General features: G+C 34.7%; 1 protein-coding gene across 1 annotated transcript in view; it reads left to right on the top strand.

Moving 5' to 3' along the window:
• LOC143238555 (acetylcholine receptor subunit alpha-like) overlaps window positions 1-25,290 on the top strand; it is a 109,023-nt gene that overhangs the window by 62,549 nt on the left and 21,184 nt on the right. Inside the window, exon 3 of the mRNA XM_076478900.1 lies at window positions 22,498-22,542. Within this exon, the coding sequence (XP_076335015.1) occupies window positions 22,498-22,542 (45 nt within the window). The remainder of the gene's footprint in view (window positions 1-22,497; window positions 22,543-25,290) is intronic.

Here is a 25,290-nt window from a genome sequence, read left to right as displayed (position 1 = left end):
GTCTCACTAGCTGGGTTATATAGCTGTTCAAACCTATGTTAATATTATTTTAAAAAATATATGTTATTTTTGTGAATTCAGGTTGGACCAATGTGATTTAATTTGCTAATAAATAATTACAGAATTTTAAAATATTTTTTAGATGTTTCTTTCCCTCTCTTTCACAGAAAATAAAAGAAAAATTAAGCTGCTGATAGTAAGCCCTAAGTAGGGGGTCACATGGGTTTCAAACTTTTAGGTAAGGGGTCGCGAGTGCCAAAAGGTTGGGAACCCCTGCTTTAGGGCAAATGTCTTCCTTTTTCATTCAGAAGGGACTAGAGAGACTTGCTGGTTCTCCAAAGTGAATAAAGAACCTTCGATCTGGTGACATATTGGTGGAAACATTCACATGCCAACACAGTGAACTCCTCTTACATTCAAAGACAATTGGAGATATACCTATTGAGGTTACACTTCATGCTACTTTGAATTCGTCGCGAGGAATTATTGTTGATAGGGATTTAAAGAACATCCCAGAATCAGAGATTCTCGCTGGTTACTTCATCCAAGGAGTTTCTGCAGTGAGGCGTATCTCCAGTCGCAAAATGGAACTATGATGTCAACTAATGCCCTTATTCTGACATTTACATCACCACGTCCACCTGGTACCATCAAGGCAGGTTATCTAAATTGCAGGGTGTGGTGATACTTTCCAAACCCACTCTGATGTTTCCAGTGTCAGAGGTTCGGTCACTCGAAGACATCATGTCGTGGTTCCTTGACGTGTGCTCGTTGTGGTGGCAAGGACCATGATGCCTACGAGTATGAATCGGACCCTCATTGCATCAATTGCAATGTCTCTCACCCGTCCTACTTTCGTTCTTGCCCTAAATGGTTGGAAGAAAAAGAGGTGCAATGCTTGAAAACGGTCTGCAACATTACTTATCCTGAGGCTCTCAAGTTACTGTCCATCACTTCATCTCGGACATATCTTGCTGCACTTCGTTCCACTACTACAGTTAGAAACCAGACGGATCTCTCTGTGCCTCCAAACAAATCGTTCTCAAAACGAATTAAGTGTCTTTTGAACTCCATGGTTAAAAAGGATGATGAATCAACTTCAACACCCATCTCTGTCTCTTCCATACATTCCAACAAATCCCAAGATTCCATTCCTTTAATTTTGGGTACAGGAATTTACTTGGATACATCTTTTTCTTTCACCCCACGATGCAATACGATAATTCGTTCACGTCCTCAGTCGGTGGAATCCTCTTCCAACAGCAAAGACCTGCCTAATCGACCGAGGGCAGGATCCATGGAGGTTGATAGATCTCCCTCGAATAAAGACAGTAAAGAAAAAAGACGTGGTCGTAAACAGAAGGGTTATCCACCCAATTCACCTACACATAAATAAAAATGGCCACTCTGATACAATGGAACTGTCGAGGTTTACGTTCTAATCTGGATGACATCAAAACACTGATTGCTTCCTACCTTTCTGTATGTCTCTCCTTACAGATAACATTTCTGTAACCTGCCGATACAGTCACCTTTCGTCAGTTTTATTTGTACAGAAACGACAGGCTGTGTAATGGACGAGTGCACGGAGGGGTAGCACTGTTAGTTAATCAGCATGTGCCTACCCTGTCTTTGCCACTCGACACACCCTTGGAAACCGTATCCATCCATGTTTCCCTGGGTCGTACCATTACTATTTGTTCTCTCTACCTGACGCCAAGAGAGACCTACGATCAATCAGACCTTGATGCTCTCATTGAACAGTTGCCATCTCCCTTTTTAATCCTGGGGGACTTTAATGGACATCATCCCCTCTGGGGAAGTGCTGATGTTGATAGGAGGGGTCGCTCCATAGAGCATTTGCTCTCTGATCAGAACCTTTCTTTTTTCAATACTGGTTTTTCAACTTATTTTCATGCATCTAGTCAGTCTTTTACTGCTATTGATCTCTCAATTGTCTCCCCTTCTATTCTCTCATTTTTCTTGGAAGGTTGACAATAATCCACGAGGCAGTGATCATTTTCCTATAATTTTGAGAGAGATTGGCCGTGGTCGATGCCACCTGATCCATGCCCCGGTGGAAGTTGGATCAAGCAAACTGGCCGTCTTTCACTGCTCTCGCAGAGCTTGATCCTGCCATTGTCTGGAAACTATCAATAGACGACTGTGTTGCAGTGGTAACTGACTGTATTATACAGGCAGCTGCTTAATGTATTCCTGAAACCTCGAAACATTTTCCATGATATCCTCGACCGTGGTGGAATCCTGCCTGCCACATGGCACGGAAGGCTCAAAAACAAGCCTGGGATACTTTTCGTAGGTATTTCACACTCTCACACTGCATCGCTTTCCAGCAGGCCCGTGCACATGCTCGGTGAGTAAGACATCAAGCCAGAGGAAATCTTGGATTAAGTTAACAACCAGTATGTCTTCTACCACCAGTTCCAAAGTCATATGAAACAAGATTTGCCGGGTATCTAGCACTTCTGCTTTTTCTACCACCTTCTTAGCTATCAAGACTCAGGCAGAACGATCACCTCTTTCCTTTCGAGCTGATTGTCTCTATGACTATAATCGTTCCTTTACACTGGTGGAACTCAAACTGGCCCTTCATCGGTCTGGCAGTACATCGGTTCGACCTCATGATGTACACTATGAAATGCTGCGCCATCTCTCACCTGCTTTTCTTACTATTCTTCTGCTTGTTTTTAACCGGATCTGGCAGGAGAATGTTTTTTCTGATGCTTGGCGCCAGACTATTGTCCTACCTATCTCTAAGCCTGGGAAGGATCCCAAGATTCCTTCAAACTACCGTCCAATTGCTTTGACGAGCTGTCTTTGCAAGACATTAGAGAGGATGGTTAATGCTCGCCTCAATTGGTTCCTCGAACCAATCAACCTCCTCTCATCTACCCAGTGTGGATTTCGACGACTGTGCTCCTCAATGGACCACCTGATTCGACTTGAAACGTCAATCAAAGAAGTCTTTCTCAAACAACATCTTATATCAGTATTCTTTGACATTGAGAAGACTTATAATACAACTTGGAGGTATGACATTTTGCGAGACCTCCATACGGCTTACGTGGCCATTTGCCCATTTTTATTAAATTTTTTTTAATGGACAGGAGATTCCAAATTCGTGTGGTTTCAACACTTTCCCGTTCTCTTCTGCAGGAACTGTCCCCCAAGGCTGTGTTTTGAGTGTTACATTTTTCAGTATAAAGATTAATGCATTCACTGAACAATTCCCTCTTACTCCTGCAAACGGGCTCTATATCGATGACTTTCACATCTCCTGTCAGTCGTCGAACATGAGGTATAATGAGCGGCAGCTACATACTGCCTTCCATCGTTTACTGAAGTGGACCACGGCAAACGGCTTTAGCTTCTCTCTCTCTCTAAAACCGTTTGCATGCACTTTTGCCGCCAATGGGGTATTCACCCTGATCATTAACTCTGTATCGGCAAAGTTGTGCTGCTTGTGGTCCCTAAGACAAAGTTTTGGGGGCTTATCTTTGACTGTAAGCTGACTTTTATACCACCCATCAAGCAGCTACAGGTCAAATGTACAAGAGCACTGAACACCCTCCCAGTCTTCTCTTCCACCACCTGAGGAGCGGATCGATGTTCTATGATAAAAATATATCGTGCTCTTATTCAATCAAAACTCGACTATGGATCACTGGTCTATGGCTCTGCCAGGACTTCGGTCTTAAAGATGCTGAACCTCATTCATCATCAAGGACTTCGGCTTTGCACTGAGGCTTTCCACATTTCCCTAGTTCAGAGCTTATACATAGTCTCATGAACCTTCATTGCACCTCCGCCGTTTGCAACTGTCTTTACTATATGCTTCGAAACTTCGTTCCTTACCAAAGCATCCCACCTGGGATTGCGTTTTCCTTCCTCGGTGAACCATACTTTTTCAGAACAAACGATCTACCATTGCTCCTTTTGGCCTTCGTATCCAGACACAGTTGGATGAATTGGGTCTGTCCTTGAATGACATTGCTGTATCCACTGGTCAACTCATCCCACCATGCCTTTTCGCAGTCCCGAAATGTGACATAACTTTAAGTCATCTGAGGAAAGCAGACACTGTCTATTATTTGCCGAACATCTTTCGAACCATCCTTTATTTCCTATTTTTACAGATGGTTCGATTTCAAGTGACTGTGTGGGCTCTTCCATGGTTTTTTGTGATTCGGTGGTTGCACGCAGAATCCCTCTACAGCTTTTGTGTTCACTGTTGAACTGTACGCCATTTCTCTTACCCTGGATCACATTGAAGCTGAGTAGTACTCAAATTGCACTATTTGTACTGACTCGCTTAGTTCGCTACTGGCCCTGGAATTGCTTCACATTAGTTCTCACCGATATTCAAAATTGACTGGCCCATTTATCTTTAACATCTACTACTATCCAGTTTCTCTGGATACAAGGCCCCGTTGGTATTCATGGGAATGAGCTCGCCGACGCCGCAGCTAAATCTATCTGCTCTGGCACTATCACTGCTGTGCCTGTTCCATACATGGACTATGGTCCTGTATTCAAGGTTCGGCTCCGTGCCAGTTGGCAGCTGACTTGAAATAAGCAACGTGACAACAACTTCTTTCAAATACAACCCTATATTGGTCTCTGGCCATTTTGCTTCCGTAAGGAACGGAAAGAGAAAGTTGTCACAATTGTCGCATTGGTCACAGTTTTTGAACTCATTGTTTTCTTTTATCTGAAACTGATGTACCAATGTGTAGTCTGTGTGATACTTAGGTCACAATGAGCCACATTTTACTTTCTTGCTGTTGTTATGACTCTCAATGGTGGTACCATTTTGAACATGTTCTGTCCCAAGGTTTGTCCGTAACGTTAATGTCATTGGTGTTGGTGACACTGTCCACCTTGGAAATGTTTTTAGTTTTTTAAAGGCCATCAATCGTTTTAATGCCATTTATTTTTTCAATTTATACATTAGACCTTTTTAATGTGATTCCCTTTTAAATATCACAGTCCATCTAGTTCGATATGAAATTAGAAAATGGCCGTAACGTCACCGAACTCGAAAACAGGACTGTAAAGGTCAACTTCAGGCGACTGACAGTGGTTTTTGTACTTATCTGTTATTCTTCCTGGTGAGTTATGATAATTACAGTTATGCTATAGAAAGTCCTCTACAACATGTATTACTGTAGTTTTTCTCTTAACACTGTAGACTAGATGTAAACATTGGATTTAATGCTATTTATGTTTCTATTTGTAAAACAAACTTTGTTTTGTTTTGCCTTAATTTCCTTTTGTGAATTTCACTAAATCTACTTTAATTTTAACTTTTTACCGGATGTTTGACGTAATTAGCCTAGCTGCTTTGTGCCATAAAACACCAAATCAACCAACCATTGATCTGTTAATGACAGATTAGATAATGAACAATATTTTGTGTAACTTTCAGTAACATTATGTTTCGTCATAAATGCACCTATTTATTGAACATATTATGGGGAAGAGTGTTAGATATAAGAATACGTTTTCATTTATATTATTACAGTTTGTAAGAATTATATATAATTCATGCTATTAATTATTATATTTCGTTAATAATTCATGAGTTGGAATGTTATTTTTACCTTCTTTGATATTAATAACATCAGCTATAAAATTCTGGAAGCACAGTAGCTTGCCTGATATAGCACCAAATACACCAGTAATTATGAGAATTAAATCACATTAAATGGATAAATATAACCTTAAGCGCTTTATTTAAACATTTTTTTGGAAAAAATAAATGATTTATGAAAGACACATTCGTCATAAAGAGTTCAGATCAATAGAACTATAGAGTAATAATAATTAACGTCACAAATCAGCTTAAGAGAATTATAATATAAATATATCAAGAACGATAGCTTAATTTTTGAAGAGCCGGAAGAAAGATGTTACGCAAGGTAGGATATTCATATTTCGAAAGTAATTACATTAATACATGAAACTATAGGAGTGTTAAGTTTCTTATTAAGGTTATTGGAACAGAAAATCAGGAAAGAGTAAAAACAAACAAACACTTTTGTCTAGGTATTTTATTGAATCCTTAAGCCTCATTTTTAACGGTTCATGTAAGTGAATCCATTACTTTCTTCTTATGCCTTCTAGTTTCAATATTGTTTTTTTTACAGAAAAACTTTTGTTCTCTTTCCTTTTTAGAGGATTTTTCACTAACTCTGTTCTTGTCACATTTTATTTTTAAATAAAAATCTGTAAGGGAAAAGAAATGTGTTAATAAGAATGTAAAGTGTGGGAGAGTAGAGTGAACAGTACGAAACGTCTTATTTGTTAAATAAAACAATTCGTCTTTTTATATAACAGGTAAATTAAAAATAAGGTAGATGATTAATAAGTACATAAAGCGCATTAGCACTATCTTTTATATGCACTTCTAGGTGAAAATAAAACAAAAACAGCCATGACCCCAAACATTAGATTGAGTATTTTCCCTAAACATTTAAACAATAATTGTAATTGGATCTAGAAACTTAAAGGTTTTGTTTAAAATTTAACTCGTAGTAGCAATTTTGTAATTTTTATAAAACAACGAGTTTCTCAACATTTTATATCCTATCACAAATAATTTTGATTTAGAGCTCATATTTCCTGAAATTAGTAGGATAAGTGGCTAAGAAATACTATTCAGATCTTTTGATTACGTTTGTGAAACTTTTGTTTTTGTGAGATTAAATTATTTTAGAGCTAGAGCATGTTTGGTGTGATGGGGATTCTAACCCGCGACCCTCGGATTACGAGTCGAGTGCCTTAACTACTTGGCCATGCCGGGCCCTTAGTAAGTAAAAAACAATGTTTCAGCAAGTTCTTATATCCATTGACGAAAATAAATAAATGTATTATTCAGTCTCTATTTAATGAAATAACATGTTCAAAAACTAATGGAAAGGTAAATTCATATGTTTTATAAGGAACAAACATTAGTTGACATTATGACAAACAGTTATTTCGTGAATTCAGTTCGAATTTAAATTAAATATTTTGTGCATTAAGTCAAATTTTATTTTGCACTGCAAAAGGGTTTAGTGTTAAAGCATGTACATAATTATATATGTTGAAAGCCCTCTGTTAAAACCATAAGTTTTTCCCCTTCTATCTGATATTAACATTGAAAGCATACTAAAGAAAGGTCACAAATATAAATTGCCAACAGCCTGGACTCTTTCAAACCTATTGCTTATCTAGTCTGATGCAACAGAGCTCATGAAGCTGACCCTTCAAGTGCAAAAATAAACGACCATTTTTTTGTATTAAGTAATAGAGTATATTAAGTAATATACTCTAATCAGTATATTAAATAAACTTTTCAAACTTAAAACCAATGAAAATTTAAATTTAATAGCGGATGATATGTTGAACTTTTTCAAAGGGAAATGACTAAAGAATTAATATTACGTTGCGGAAACAAATGTTGAACAAAACATTTAAAATACATTTAAAATGAGTAGATAAGATATGACTTTATATATGTGCACTGTTTGGCTGCCTCCGGTAGGAGGGTGATAGAGAACATAATGTAATTAGAGACGATGACATTTTAATTCCAAGATGTGTCAAAAGAGTGCGCTGGCTCCACGACAGCTGGACATAACACCATTTGTATTATTTGTTTCAAATTTTGTGCAAAGCTACACAAGGACTATCTGCGCTAACCTAAATTAGCAGTGTAAGATTAGAGGAAAGGCAGCTAGTCATCACCACCCACCGCCAACTCTTGAGCTTCTCTTTTACCAACGAATAGTGGGATTGATTGTCAGATTATAACGCCCCTACGCATGAAAGGGCTAACATGTTTAATACGACAGGTATTAGAACCCGCGACCCTCAAATTATGAGTAGAACGCCTTAGCTCACCTGGCGACATAACACCAGAAAGCATGTTGTTAGGCTGCCATACAGACAGAAGTTATCCAGAAATTGTCACTAATTCATTTGTTCTATATTTAATTATTTTTCACTGTTGCTAGAGTTGAATGTTAATATCACATTTAATTTTCCCCTAAAAAGTTTTTATCACACTTAATGTTTTTATGAATATTAAATAAGATAGTCAATTGTGTTTTATGATTTAACTTATTGAACTATAGTTTTATTATATTTAAATCATATTTTTTACAATTAATGTCCTGTCTTTACGCTATGCATAACTAATTTTTATTATTCCTGGCAAAATATGTCATTTCACTGACATACGTTATACAGTGTTTCTATGAGTCAAAGATATTATTATTATAAGTAGTTCTTTTAGATAAACAATGTTCTACAGATCACCTGTTGGTTCGCTTTCATAAGTCAATTAAACAATAATTGTAATACATACACACACACAAACAACATATATTTTTATTATCCACTATTTGAATGAGGCAGTTACTGTAATCAATAATTTTTATCATCCTGAAAAGGATGCTTATTGAACCCTCTATACATGATTTAATTTTTCTACAACTAAATATAATAAATGAACGACTTGATGTTCTAGACATAAAACTCTGAGACTGCCTGATAGCAAGTTAGCTGTTCGTTAGAATACACAAAGATTATTAAGTAATCAGGTAATGCTTTCATTTTTGGAAGCCAGAAATTCTATTCCTGATGTGTCATCTAAGTGAAACCAATATTTTAATGAAAGAGATATACTCATATCATATTATGCACACATATCCATTTTTTTATCTGTCGTTTATCTATAAAATCCTTCGCTAAGCCATTAGTTTTGCTTCTGTATTTCACTATACTTTAATATTTCTTGACTTTTTAATTCTGAAGAGGATCTTTACTTTCATTTTTACTTTAATAAGTCAGTACAGTTTCAATGATCTATATAAGTAATTACTGTTGTTACCTCTTTGTCACGAGCTTGTTTCTTGTATGCTGCATATAGTTTATATGCTTGCTTGGCCTCTTTCAACCTATTTATGATAAAAGTCAAATATTTGATCTTCAAGACCACTGGCTTGCTAAAATCAGTATCCTTTGGTTTTAGGAAGTATGCAGAGCAGGACGCTGGGCTTAGAAGCTTTTAACTTTTCGTTTGCTAAAACAGATAATGCTTTATTTGGATGTAGAACAGAATCTGAATCACAGTTTTATTAAAATAAGAGAGTGATCTATATGACAAAAAGTTTATGTAAAAAAGCTGAACAAAAAATTGTAATACATTGTTATTAGTTCCGTATTTACATTATACTTAATATTGGAAATAAATGTTTAAAAATTTACATAATCATACATTTTTACAGGCATTTACTTTTCGCCGTACTAATGGCAAATGAATACATGATTCAGTGCAAACTAATCTTATAAGATTTCGTTTAGTAGGCTTAGAAAAATTCGACTATTTCAAAGGTGATATTTTCTCATATAAATTTTGAAAATGTCATGTTAACATTATTTATCTTTTCATCAGAATTTTTGCAAATCAATGACTGTATGAAAATCACTTAATCATAACCTAATATACTAACTACTTTAGTACATGGAAGTAAAATAGCCTTCATCTTTACTATATTCAGAACAAGTCCTTATTTTAAAGATATTAAGCTTATTTTGTGTAATACCAATGGTCCAGTGAAATAGTAATTGTAAATATTTAAATGTTGAATTATATGAACACATAAATAAGACAAATCTCTATATATAAAATAGATGGGACACTTATTAAAATGATTTGTATGGAGGTGATTATCTGTGCTAGCCGTCCCTAATTTTGCAGTGTAAGACTAGAGGGAAGGCAGCTAGTCATCCCCACCTACCGCCAACTCTTGGGCTACTCTTTTACCAACGAATAGTGGGATTGACCGCCACATTATAACGCCCCCACAGCTGAAAGGGCGAGCATGTTTGGCGTGACGGGGAGGCGAATCCGTGACCCTCATATTATGAGTCGCACGCCTTAACACGCTTGGCCATGCCGGGTCCATTATGTAAAGAGAGCGAAAACTAATGTGTGTATGTATATATATATTTATTATAACCATAAGTTTTTAAGCCACAACAAAATACATTAAAATTATGGTTATAATATAATTTATAAGGGGTCGGATTTGCTGTTTCTATCGCAGTTTTTCTTTTTGATTTTGTTTACTTATTTAATTTCATTTAAATGTATTTGTTTAATTTTACTAAAATTTATTCAATGTATGTGAATGGTCGCTGACTATATAGCATCTTCCATTGCGTTGTTCAATCTTTATGAAGTTAAGTATAATAGCCTTAACTAGTGACATATTAAATTGAAACTATAATTTAGCCTAGCAAGTTGGTTATAGTAATTATATTGCTGCAAATGTAATAGGAAAAGATGTCTTACATGTCCTCCTCTAAATACTTTTCACCCTATTACTTACACTGTCGCTTCAGTAGCTGACTCACTTTACTCGAACATCTAGACATGCTGAAGATGTCTTTCCACCCCCAATTAGTTTGTGGATTTGTTTTGGAATTTCTAGCAAAGTTACAGGAGGACTATTTCCACTAGCCGTTCCTAATTCATCAGTGCAAGAAGGGAAGGAAGGCAGCAAGTCATCACCATCCATCGCCAAATCTTGGGCTACTCTTTTACCAACGAATAGTGGGATAAACTGTCATATAATAACGCACCCATAGTTGAAATTTCGAGCAAGTTTGGTAGGACAGGCATCCGAACCAAAGACCCTCAAATTGCGAGTTGAGACCCCTAACCACCTGGCCATGCCGGGATCCTACAGTTGGAAACTAGTGGGTTTATAGACACGAGTTTATTATAATTAAATGAAGCATCACTTTATATTTCATTTTGTTTTCATAAGGTATAAACAATGCTCTTTTAAACTGTTGAATTGGGCATGTGTGTTTACAGTATTTGACACCTCGCTTTCTACCTAACGCCACTGAGTGTGTGGGGAGCTAATACATGTAAATCGTTTTTCGGAATCTTGTCAAAATATAACAGTTCCCTTTTATAAACGTGTTCCAAGGGGCACAAAGATATGTCTGCGGACCTATATCGATAAAAACTGGGTTTTAATACCCGTGATGGGCAAAGGTGAGATATTCTTTTGTGTGGTTTTGTGATTAATAGCTTTGTTTTGTTTGTTTGGGAATTTCGCACAAAGCTACTCGAGGGCTATCTATGCTAGCCGTCCCTAATTTAGCAGTGTAAGACTAGAGGGAAGGCAGCTAGTCATCACCACCCACCGCCAACTCTTGGGCTACTCTTTTACCAACGAATAGTGGAATTGACCGTCACATTATACACCCCCACGGCTGGGAGGGCGAGCATGTTTAGCGCGACGCGGGCGCGAACCCGCGACCCTCGGATTACGAGTCTCACGCCTTACGCGCTAGGCCATGCCGGGCCATGATTAATAGCAAACAGCAACAGTTATATAAACGAACATTTTTTTTTCAAACAACACTGGAAAAGAATGAACTTACATAAAGTTGCTTAGCAGTTCTTACACTCAAAGCGAACATTCTAAAGTTATGTCTAGGAAGATATAAAGCTACAAAAAGATTGGCGTATAGTATTTTTAACTCTGTGTTTGTGACTGTATACTTTATAGAGTTCGCTTAGCCTCCAAGCTAAAAGAAAGCACTTCAGATGCAACCTATATGTACATATAGTTTGAAGTCCGACACTAATTACAACTGACAGTTCTCACAGTTATCGATCGAAACGATCTTATCTTCTTCTTTACCACTTAATAGAGCCGTTTTTATCTCAAGAGACCTTTACATTGTTAATTCCCTTATTTGTATTATTTGCTAAACTCTCAAGTTTCACTGAAATTCCATAAAGAATGATATAAAACGTTCCATTGGTTCTTTTTATACACAAATCTCTCCTTTATCTTTTTCTTTTTAGTTAGGTCTTTTGCTAGCAAACTGTAATTTACTTCTCTACAAGTTGGCTATTATTACGTAACTGCAACGTTTCTTACAGCAAAAGTCAATTTGATACTATAAAAATATAACATTTTAAAAAAATCAACACAACTTACAAAATTTTGATTTTTAGATGCCATCTATTAACTTTTACCTCGATGAATGGATTTTTATTGCCAGTGCAAATAACATAATGATATAACATTTGTTTTGAAAAGCGTTCACTAAATTCCATCAGTAAACAAATGTAAGGCATGTTCACATAGTCTTCTATAAAGAAAATTGTATATTATAGGGTATTAAAATGATATCAGTTAGCTTTCTAAAGTCTTTTCTGTTAAATTCTTCTGTTAAGAGCTGTTAACTCTTACGTTATACCACTCAGTGGTCCGGCCACCTAACTTGCCTTCATATACTAAATTAGTTCCAGAAAGCGTTTAAAAAGTGTTGTTTGCTTTGGTTACGATAGCCTCACGATGAAACCTTTTGCACTGGAAACTACACTGTCGAAGTATTGTCAGATACAGCATGACTGGAAGTAATTACATGGTCTGTCAAGACATGATAAAGATCCAAACTCGTTTTAATACAACGTATTCAACCTCTTTAAATTCCCTTATTGGTTTTATTAGTGTGGTTTTATTTCTTAGGTTTATTAGTCATCCTTATGTATAAAAGGTTAATGGCAAGTTATAAGAACGATATGCATGGTGGCGTCGGTTCAATGAAAAGGAATATCAAGCACACACACACTCATTATATACTCGTTTCTTATAACCAAATACAAGCCGAAACAAAAATAAAATAAAAATAAAAAGCACTACACTAATTGAAATAATTCCAGGGTACAATCAATAATGTGGAATATAAAATGAATCCTAGGTTTTGGAAGTGACTCCCGAAGTAGGACCCACATTTGCGGTGGGGACACACCGTCTATCAGTCTTAACCTTCATTCGACAGTCTCACAAAAATATAATAAAGTAAAGGAATAGCAATAGAAATTACAATTAAAATAATAGACATAGAAATTAGAAGAGAGAGAATTGAGTAATCAAACCACAACGTCCCATATCTATATCACCCGTCACTACCTACATACAGTTGTGGGAAGGTGATTGCTCTCCAAAGTAAAGAAGAAAAAGAATAACGATAATATAAAAACAAGGTACTAGCATTTAGGGTTAAGTAAGTTAAATAAATTTGCCTCTTGAAGTTATCATTCCGGCCCCCATTATGGTAGAAAAGCACATATTGGTAGCCCAGTAAACGAATTATACTAGGATGAAGGGTCCCATCCAGTTATATAAATTAATTAGTATAAGTCTTAACCACCACCTATTAAGTCTACTGAAACTATCATGCTTTAAAGAAGCTTTTACGTGCGGTAAAGTGTATATCCACGTAAAGTAGTGCCAAGTTGTTAAATTACTTTATTCACAACTAAAAATAATCATTGGTTTGGTTTTTTCAGAATTTCGCGCAAAGCTACATGAGGGCTATTTGCGCTAGCCGTCTTTAATTTAGCAGTGTAAGACTAGAGGAAAGGCAGCTAGTCATCAACACCCATCGCCAACTTTCGGGCTACTCTTTTACCAACGAATAGTGGGATTGATCGTCACACTATAACGCTCCCACGGCTGAAAGGTCGAACATGTTTGGTGCGACGGGAATCGAAACCGCGACTCTCGTATAACGAGTCGAATGTCTTAACCACCATCTGGCTATGCCGGGCTAAAAATAGGCATTAGAGTTTTTTTTAGTAAAATTTCTTTAATTTTTATTTCTTTATATTTATTTAATATGTTCTTATGTTTGTTACAGAATAGTTTAGTAATTTTATTTTAAGTTTTTTATTAAATTAAGTCACTGTTAATTTTTGTATCAGTGTTTCAACATTATTGATAAAATATTGTAATTTATCTCAAATTTTACATTATCTTAATAATTGTCAAGTCATAATGCTTATAAAAGAAGGGCATGGTACATTACTATTAAATGAGGGTAAACCATAAATTGTAAGGACAAAATATTTTTTATCAAAAATATTTATGTTGATATCTTTATCAAGTATTTTAATTTCTAGTTCTAAATAATGTGCTTCTGTATTAGATATTGAAGTATTTTCAATTTCTAATTCTATTGGCTAAATAGTGTTAATAAATTATTTATTTCAGGATTATTTATACCAATTAACTCATCTATATATTTGTAAGTTAAAGAGATACAAGTAGAATAGTTAGCTCCCATTAGAACTTCTATTACTTGTTTATAAACCTGGTCATTGAATAATATCTAATTATTGTAAATACAGAAACTTAATATATATTTTATGTTTCTGGAGCTAACTTTGCTTTCTTCCATTTCTATAAATGGATAACAGACCTACTAATGAATTTAAAATAAAGATTAAATCTTTTAATAGAATTGTGGTGTACCATGTGGTGAAATAAAATGTTGTAATATTATTTATTTGTTCACAATTTCCTAGATATTTTAAAATGGGTTGGTTATTTTTTATTAAAATATTTTTTTTATTATTAACACTTATATTTTTTAATTTTATCAAATAAAATATCAAGTAGTTTATTTAATAATGTATGTGTGGAAGAATATATCAAAATTCTTTTCGAGTAAAAATGTTCATAGTAACATTACTAAGTGTTGTAGAATTCAAAGTGAGAGCCTTTACTTTTGTCCGTAAAAACGGAATAATTTGGAAACTAAACGCTTGAAAGAGTAACAACCTCCAAAACACAACCTAAGTCAATTCGGAACATTGCTGTCATCTGAAAAATATAACCAATGATTACCTTTCAATTCAAATATCCATTGTAATGAAAATTTGCACAACTTGTAATACCTATCATTAACACGCACAATAAAAAAAGAAATTGAAAACGCCAAAGATTTATAAGCAAGTAGTTCAACAACTGTCAGTCGTATCTCGAAACCAACGAGCATTTTTATTAAAATATGGCTGAAAAAAACTAGAATCACAATTATACTATTATTCTAAGCGTTTCCCTTAGTGGCACAAATGTATGTCTTCGAACTTACAACGCTAGAAACCTGATTTCGATAATCGTGGTGGGCAGAGCATAGATAGTCCATTGTGTAGCTTTGTGCTTAACATTCAACAAATAAACAAAACAAATGCTCTAAACAATAATTCTTGGTCTCAAAACTTTATTTAATCAAGCTCAGTTTTAGAAACAAACGTATTTTTAAAAATTTCAAAAAGCGAGCTTATGCAATTAATATTGTGAAATATTAACTTTTTATACTTTATTATATGTGTGAATAAGGCTAGTTTTCAAAGATAGTACAAGCTACTGACCAAAATAAAAAAAATCCATTTCTCAACGCTAAGATATGGTGACGTCGGAAAACTTAAACACAATAAGTAAAATAATATGATTTATTGAATCGCAAAGTTTCTCAAATATATATGAAGTAATTCATAATGCATTTACTTCATGAAGTATTATTCTAAAAAAATGAAAGATGTTTTTATTATGTAATAAAGAGTGCAATAGATAAAATCTTATCGACATTTAACTACCTAAATAATAAACCTTTTACAGTGCTTATTACTATTATCAGATGTATTACAGAGTTTCAATATCAGAGTTATTTATGCTACATGCAACTTTTTATATCCAAAAATTATTGGTTTTACACGTATGTTTAATTAAAGTACAGTACCATGCAAAAATGCAAGGGCAAGAAAATATGTTGTTATTTGTTTTCGTTTCAAGATGTTAATTCTTCCGTGCCATTACAGAATGTAAATTTCAACACTGATTACTGTTGACAACTGAATGAGCCAGGATGAGGCTATATATCATTCTTTAGAATTCCCATACACTTGTACCAAAGGCATGTCGTAAGAATTGTGTTAAATGAACATACTAATCAAATTTAGTGTATGAAATAAGTGTCATGGTGTCCCATGCAGTGTCTTACTTATATTGAAAGAAGGTAGAATATGGCACCGGTATATACTAGAAGAAATCAATTTAATGGCACTCCACAAATAAACCTTTATAAAAACAATATTTAACACTATATATCAAGCTTTGATGTTATGTCACGGCTCCAGAAGCTTAGAAAGTTGTCATTAGAACAGACAGTCTGCATAGAAAACTTACGTTATGCTGGTTGGACTCTGTGACAAACTTCTGCAGATTCGAAATCCTCCCCAAACACTATCAAGTACACCCTAGATTATGAGATTGAGACAGGTAAATTTAAAAATAGAAAAGGAATAAGCAGAACACCTAAACTCAATGATATCGATGTTAAGTATCTTTGTTTATGTAGCCTTGGAGACAGAAGGAAGACTGTCATTGATCTCAAGCATGAGATAAACGACCATGTACGACAAACGACAAAAAGTGTCCAGGTCTACAATATCAAGATGATTCAGTGAGAATGAAATATCTGGACGTGTAGCAGTTAAAAAAATCTTTACTTCTATCTCCAAATATTGCCAAGAGATTGAATTTTGCTAAAAAGTACAAAACTGAACTTTTGATGATTGGAAAAATGTGTTATGGACGGATGATTCGAAGTCTAGTATATTTGGTTCAAAGTGTTGGTTGTACCTCTGGCCGTAGAAAAATAAAAGATACTTACCTTAATGCATAGCACCTACCATGAAGCATAAGGTAGGCAATGTCATGGTTTGGGGGTGTTTTACGCTGAAGCAACAGGAGATGTTTGCAAAATAAGTGGCATAATGGACAAAAACATCAGATACTGATCTGTCACGGAATAACCAGTGGTATGAGTATTATTGGTAAAGGATTCTGTTATTAAGAAGATAATATCCCCAAACACTCTTTCAAACTATACAAACAAATTTTAAGCTGTGATTCAATAGACCCCACAGAACCCCGATCTAAACCCAGTTGAGCAGATCTAGGATTAAGTAGATCAAAAGCTTGACAAATTTAAAGTTATTTCTAGTGAAACTTTATAGAACTGAATTAGAGATATAGGAGTGAAATCGTAAAGGATGTTTTGAATAAGTGTTTTGCAACAATACTAAAAGACTGCCTGCAATTATTAAAGCAAAAGGAACACACAAAATATTAACTGTTTGGTGAACTCAAGCATTTTCACTGAGCTTTTATTGTACTAAATATGAAGATTAATAAAATGTTGAGGTTTCACCTCTGATTTACTTTCTATTGTTCTTTGTAAGCAGCTTAGAAAAATCTAAATTTTCACTTTGTTCTAACACTTTTGGATAGTACTGTACAATTTAACAGAACCTTCTTACGGCTTTCTCTAAAGGGACTGTTGATACATTTCAGCATATTGAATGCTCTCTATCACGCCTATCTGAGGTGAAAATTAAAAGTATAATCTTCTCATAATCACGTGATATATATTTGTTTATCAAGTATTAATGACTAGTCTGAGGTCATTATCAATGAGGGTTTCGTGACGTAACTAACTGGGAAACGAGCATTGTTTTTAGCACGACACTTTACATGTTGCTACAACTTACTTAGATAAGAAAATGAGTAAAAGTCAAATTTACCTCCCTCCTCCGATTCTCCGGAAAAGAATTACCGAGGTATTTTTTTCTGATAAAAACAAGTGTGTAGAAAATGTATTGCATTGGGGAAACGATGTACGTCGCAATATACCATATAGCAACATAAAACTAATAAAATCGCTAGCAAACCAATAACCGCAGCCTCCATTTTTTCATTGTACACACATAACGGTTAAGGTACCAAAACGTACGTTTATCTTCACCTTCGAAGCTGTCGACTGTCTGTCATTGGTCATCATTAGTGATTCTCTGGTATGAGAGAACGTGCGTCTAAGGAATATATATAATTATATTAACATTCATGAAGGCTATGGCGTATTGGAGGCCGAACGGTCATGAATGTTCGATAACAGTCAAACTGAGTCTGTTCACAGTCTGTTAAATAATAATGTAAAGCAAAATTCAATTTAATGTTCGTTGAAAGTTTCTATAGTTTTCCTAATGATGCGGATTTCTTGATTTATCGGACAAATTTGGAATAATTTGATTGCGTTTGATATTTTTTGTAATTTTATCAACACTTAGACTGCTGAATTAAACGGAAAAACCGTTTCCCCGAACACGAAGCTTTTGTATCACAAGACATATTTTGGAATCTCAAAATACATTTGTCCTAACACCAACGTTCTTTGCGATATTTTTGGCATTTGACTTGCAAATCTAGATAGATATATTTTATACGTAATAATGCAGATATTTCGTAAATATAACTCATTTAAAGACAAACAATCGATGGTTGCTCCAGACCTTTACAAGATGTTACTTTCATAAAAATGAACTTGTAAATATTAAAGAGATAGAAAATGACTGATGTGTAATGCAACCTGTATGAATGTTGTTAAGTTACTTAAATTCGAATTTAATTTTAATAACATACCTCCTTCCATATGGGTACTGAGTTTTTGCTAGACTGTTTCTTAAAACTGTTTAATTGTTGTTATGAAGATAAGCTGCACAAATGAATATCTGTGCTCCGCTAACAACAGTTCGAAACCCGATTTCTAGAGATATAAGTCCGCAGACATACCACGTGCCACTAAGGTGGAATTCAATTGTTCAACAGTTTTTGGTTATAAAACTGAAAACATCTGTCGGCTAAGTCTACATTTTTTGTTCTGGTTATAATTTATTTGTAAATAATTAAAATAGTATGTGCAAAAATAATTTTAGTTTTAATAACTTTCCCTTCGTTTCACAATAAATGTCACCTTGCATACATCAATTTATAAAGTTTTTAAATGACTTGTAATTAATATCATTCTATATCTTGTAAGGAAAAAGACAACACCTACTTGTTCTGTTCTTGTCATTGATTTTCCTATTCATGATAATGATATATTAACATCATCATTACACGCATAACACATTATTAGACAAACTACTTATTGACTTTGAACGTTATCTACTGCAGTATTTACGACATATTTTGTAATTTTATGCTCTACTTTCTAAGTAGTTTTGAAAAAAGGTTTTTGAAGTAAACTTTCAGGTTTCTGATGCGGTGTCAAAACAGCGTTTTAATATTATTCAGAAATTGGCATAATAATATGTTATAAGAACAATTAATTACGAATTTTGAACTTAAGTAATATCGGTTGTTATCGTTTGTTACACTGCACAACAGTTTATTTGAAAGGTTTTGCTTCCTGAAAAGTTTTTTGCTGATTGTGACAGGTACCTGGTGGGTATGCACAAATATAGTTTTAGTTTTGCTTCATCACGAAGGAACTCTGAGAAATAGACAGTTAACTGTTTACCGGCAATAACATATTTAATTGTGTTTATGTTTCTAATACGCTATTAAGCTCAACATAATTAAAAGTGTTTTGCTCCTGATTTTCGTTTGTATTTAATGTCCGGTGCATCACGTTGCAGTGTCCAACAGTAGTCAGCAAACATTGACGGATTCCAGTTGCCCTGATATCGTTTTTTCATTGTAGCAATGTCCTGGTGAAACCTTTCACTGTGTTCGTCAAATTGATGAATCAATAAAAAAACGCCCCTCTTGCGGGCCATGGTTACAACCGAAAGCAGAAAACAATCCTTTGAGGTCAAACAGAAACAGAGACTGTGAACTTGTGCAAAGAATTTGGTTATATCATCTTGGCGGCTTCGAAAAACAGAAACTTTCGTACCCGGTGACAGCAAACATCATTCCTACAGTCTCGAACCCAACAATTCGGCTTTTGCTTTTGACAGACGCAAATCTCTGACCAGATCGTTTAATTCTGACTGTGTTATGAGATGTGGATCGCCTGAGGAGCACGGCTCAAAATCCGGTTCAATCTCTTTGCCAGTTTCCTGCATTGCAGTTTCTTCATCTAGTTCGTCTAAGGTCCATTCCTCTGGTGGTTTCGGAATTGGAAGACTGTCGTCATGTGGCATGGGTCTCATTGCTGAAGGGTATTCAATTTACTTCTTGTTTTTGGCAGAGAAACCAGACATATTAGTCAAACAGAAGTAACAGTCCATCACATGGTCTTTCTGTTCTCGCCATATCATCGAGACGAGACAGCAAACGGCATTGTCTTTCGAGTGCCTCTGAGCCAAGCTCTCAGAAAGACAGCAGATGTTGCACGACAAATGTGAGGCGCCCATTCCTGGTCTTGATCACCAATTTTACAGCCGAAGTACAGATGATATGCTTTCTTCACAAGAACAGTCATCAAGCGTCTCTGATGAACAAGCGTTTACTCGCCACAAATGTAGCAGAATGTATCGCGACTGTTACGACATTGACGAGACATATTAACCGACACCAATCGTCCTGTGAAACGTCTATAACATCTAACTTACTTTTTACGATGCTACTGAGGCAATGCTGTATTATGAAACAATACGTACACACTATAAGGTCTATATTAATCCAATGAGCAGCATCTGTGTATGCAAGCCACTTTTATAGCCTACTGAGACAGTGTCAAGCTGGCTCCAGCCTGTCTAGGCATGCCCGGGCGGTATACTTCCACATAACAGCTTCCAACCTGGCCTGATTTCATGCTTGGACATGCCTAGACTGCACAAAACATTGTTCATAGGTCTCTTACAGAAACGAATATTTTTGGACACAAATATACAAAAAAACATGACAAAACTGAAGATTTCGATGAAACGGTACGTGATGGGCAAATTTGGATGTAATTTTCGTGATCAGCAGCCAAAATTCTATAAGGAACACCCAACAGTATTCAAGAAGCAAAAACTTTGTTAATAATTATTAAGCACAAAGTTATAAAAAGGGCTATTTGTGTTCTTTCCACCAACGGCATCAAAACCTGGTTTCAAGCAATTTAAGCCCACAAACACAATGCTGTACCACTAGAGGGTGAATGTAATCGGAGCAAAACCACTAAAAGAAATATATATTACGCATTATACCATTCAATTACGTTTTACTTTTGTAAATTTATAAGATGCATGTAAGTTAAATAATAAATGTTAAGAATAGCTTAATTCATGTAGAAAATAACAGAATTGTAATAAAACTGGTTGTTTAAATCACTATCTACCACTAGTGTTATATAGTTAGGTATAAGGTAGTTATTATTGAATAGTTTAGTTAAAGGTCATAAAGAAGAAATTTAAGTTTTGGTTTGTTTGAAAATAAGCACAAAGCAACACAATAGGCTAGCTGTGCGTTGCCTATCACAAGTATAGAAACCTGGATTCTCGCATCGTAAGTCCGCAGACATACCACTGTGCCACTGGGAGTAGTCAGACATTTAAGATTGTGAAGAAATACAAAAGTGTAAAATAAATCAACCAGAAAGTAAAGGGTAGAAACCGTTTAAATTATTTTAGTACAGTAATTCTTTAGCTGTCTGCTAGAGTCAATCATGTTTTTGGTCATAATTGAAAGTTATATCATAAAATTGAAAGATTAATTTCTTATGAGTCCCTACAATAATTTATCATAGAGTTTATGGGGTTTCGCGTAAAATTACGCAAAACCTATTTGTATTAAGCCGCTCCTAAGTTTGAAGTGATAGACTAAAGGAAAGATAGCTGACCAACACCACCTATCACTAACTCTTGAGATACTTTTGTGAGATGGAATTGTTGGATTTGACCATTACCCTCTAAAGTAATTATTTTTAGCGGCAGTGCATGTTTCGAAGAAGAATGTTTGAATTATTAAACCGGTGAAAATATGGTGGATTAAACCAGAAAACAAAGCCTAACTTCAACCAGCAGTTTCAGTTGTTATATTAAATCTAAAATAAACCAGTTAAAGTAATTGTTAATTATATAAGCGTTTTCATAAGTTCTTTAAGTAAGTTTTCTCTACTGAGTTGTAAGTTAGCAAAACATTTACTAAATTCGTGATTCCCGAAATGTTCAGTTATTACAGGAACATGACCTGGATGTTCAGTGTAAAATTAAGTGAGTTTACGTGCACATTGAACATAAATCAAGATTTTCATTGAAATGAGTAATCAACTGGAAATAGAGCAACCTACCACAAACATACCAATGGCTGTACATTTATAAAGTAATATTGTTTTGTGCGAAGAGTCGCGTGTAACTATTCTATTCATTTTTAACTTTCAGTTATATTTGTTTTAGGTAAACATCAATAGGCCTACCTTCTATTAGTACAGGTATTTAAAATGCAACACTACTGCACATGCAACTCGTGTATAATACTGTATACTTGCATCTTTCATGTTTTACATTTGATAGTTAATATACAACAACAAACTTAATAAGTTCAAACAGGAAAAAAACTAGTAAACAACAATATTCGAAGGTCACATACTTTGTTTATTTTGAAAACAGAATACTAGTAATAAGAAACAAACCTGGTTTAGAAATGTTTCATGGAAAAGTGATGGACTTTTTGTTTTACTTTTATACTGATATATATGTGTGTGTGTGTCTTACTACTAACACTAAAAAGAATAATGTATTACTTAATAAATGTTAATTAAGAGGAGCAATTTTATAATAACCGAAATATTTGTTTGTTTTTAATTTTAGTGATGTTTCTGTTTTATTTACAGAATCTGAAGGAGCAGATTATGACAACAAACGTTTGGGTTCAGCAGGTTAGACTATATATATATTTTGTGTTTGTTATATTTAAAAACCTATAAAAATTGTTTTGAGTTATGACTTTAATTTATATGACTGGCTTATCTCGACAAAGCTTCTTTTTATGTCAATTAATTAATAGGTTTTTATGTGCATTAATAACAGTAGAAAAGCTGTTGTATGCCATATATTGTTTCATTAGAAATCGTCTTTGAAAGCTTTTCTTTCTAAAAAGTCATCTAAACGAATTTGAAAAGTTAAATTAATGCCTGAACAAATTTTCTACAAAGAATCAAAAGATGCTTGTTAATTAAATTCTTGAACATAAGTAGGCGTAACTGATTTATGATATATATATATATATATATACAATTAAGCATATTTTGCTGTTCAAGGATGCTTTCAAAATTTTCATTTTATTCCCCAGGCGTTTTCTATACGTCATTGTTTTGTTTTCTAAGAAAATGTTCGGAATTATTTTATTAAATAAAATACCATTATAAACTAAAGTGTTTGAAAGCGGAAAATTAAACAAAACTACAACGATTCAAACATTACCTTTGTCTGATATAATCTCACATCTTAAAAAACCACTCAAAATTAAATAATTTAGTTGATGTTGCAAAGAATATTTAAAAATCTTATCTTTCTAGGGCGTTCGAACAAAGTTTCACCAAAATTAATTAGTTATTTCTATTAGATTACCATGAGTTTGTTTATTATAACTGTGCCTTACAGGTTTACACACACGTATATATAAGAATTGAATATTCTATCCAGCGAATACGAAACAACTAAAAGTACTTGTAGGAACAGCTTCTTCAAATTAAACAAAAATTTGTTTCAAACCCAACAGATTGAAAGATGTCCAAGAAATCTGTAGTGAGTTTCATTGACATGTTGTTTCTCGCGTATCGAATCTATTAAAGTTATAAGACATGTGCACTCTTAACTTATCATTATTGTTTTTTTTTCTATTTATGTATAAAATAAATATTGGATTTTAATTAATTTTAATTTACCTATATCTTAAGTCAGCTCAAAATAAACAAAGCATGGTACTTAAAAAAAATTAAAGTAGTGCGTTATCATATGAAGTGTCAACTGCTTCCGGTTAAAGGAATGTGACTCCTATTGGATGGAGATAAGATATTAACAGATGTGAAATATATTGATAAGTATTAAGTTTAACTGAGACGCAATATTAAAATCTTCTGCTATGTAGTTTGTTTTGTTTGTTTTGGAATTTCGCACAAAGCTACTCGAGGGCTATCTGTGCTAGCCGTCCCTAATTTAGCAGTGTAAGACTAGAGGGAAGGCAGCTAGTCATCACCACCCACCGCCAACTCTTGGGCTACTCTTTTACCAACGAATAGTGGGATTAACCGTAACATTATACACCCTCACGGCTGGGAGGGCGAGCATGTTTAGCGCGACGCGGGCGCGAACTCGCGACCCTCGGATTACGAGTCGCACGCCTTACGCGCTTGGCCATGCCGGGCCCTGCTATGTAGTTAACTGCTATGATGATGGATCACCAGAGCTTTCATTTCGTAGAACACCTGCAATTTCAGTTAACTCAGTTATATGTGATAAACAGATCACAGCAATATACCTAAAGAATACATATGTCATTCCTGAAATGTTCATTACATCAGATAATCTGTTATCTCTAGGTAACAATGGATTATTTAAATTATAGCAAATAATTTCTCTTGTTGTAACACAATGTGTAAATACAGAATAACGGAACAATACGAAATTTATATGGAAATAAGTTTCGACACTTTCAAATATCCTCTTCAGTGAAACGTTTGTTCAACGTATGCATCATAATCAAGATATCACGAGTGTACAAGCTGCTTCCACAATATTTGCTCAAATAGCTGTAAAATGAAATGGATGTTATACTATTCCACACGGAAACATATCGGTCAAGCTGTTAGTAATAGTAACTATGAATTTCCATGTGATCGTAATGTTAAAACGGACACTGCAAAACTTTGTTTTCATACATTAGATAGATTAAGGAAAGCATCAAGGCTAAATGATGCTTTCGACATGATAGTCCTAAGCCGGAGTTTTGTGTAATGGTACTATGCTGCAGGGCCGCCAGACAGTAAATGACCGAACATGGCAACATGGACTGTAACAACAGGGTGAAGCTCCAAACTAGTTTTAAAATAATGTTGTCCGTTTTTGTAAATGTATACACACAGAGACGTATATGTGGTAATGTTGCTATAATATTCATTTTCTTATCACAAGCATTGTTTAATTTTGAAACTTTTATTATATTATAATAAAATGGCCTGTGATGGGCTGGTGATTATGGCTCTTTGATTACAACCTACAGGTCATGGCCTGTCACCAAACATGCTAACGTTTCCAGCCGTGGAATCGTAAGAATATGACGGCCATCCTACTATTTGTTGGCAAAGAGTAGCCCAAAGATCGGCAATGGATGGAGTTGACAACATCCCTTCCTTCTGGCCTCCTGTGGGACAGCGGTGTGTCTACGGAATTATAATGCTAAAGTTTGGGATTCAAATCCCGGCGGTGGACACAGCAGATAGTTCAATGTGGATTTGCTCTTAAATAAATTAACACACAAACAAACAAACCTTCCCTCCACTTTATCGTTTCAAAATTAGAAACGTTAAGGCAGATAGCCTTCAAGTAGTTTTGTACAGGAACAAAACAATCACTATAATATTTGAACTATGTGTTTTTCTGTATTATATTTCAACGGTGGCAATAAT

The sequence above is a fragment of the Tachypleus tridentatus genome, chromosome 13, assembly GCF_004210375.1.
Source record: "Tachypleus tridentatus isolate NWPU-2018 chromosome 13, ASM421037v1, whole genome shotgun sequence".
In the NCBI taxonomy this organism is placed as follows: Eukaryota; Metazoa; Arthropoda; class Merostomata; order Xiphosura; family Limulidae; genus Tachypleus; species Tachypleus tridentatus.
The sequence above is the reverse complement of the archived record's forward strand: the minus strand, read 5'-3'. Positions and strand labels throughout refer to the sequence as shown.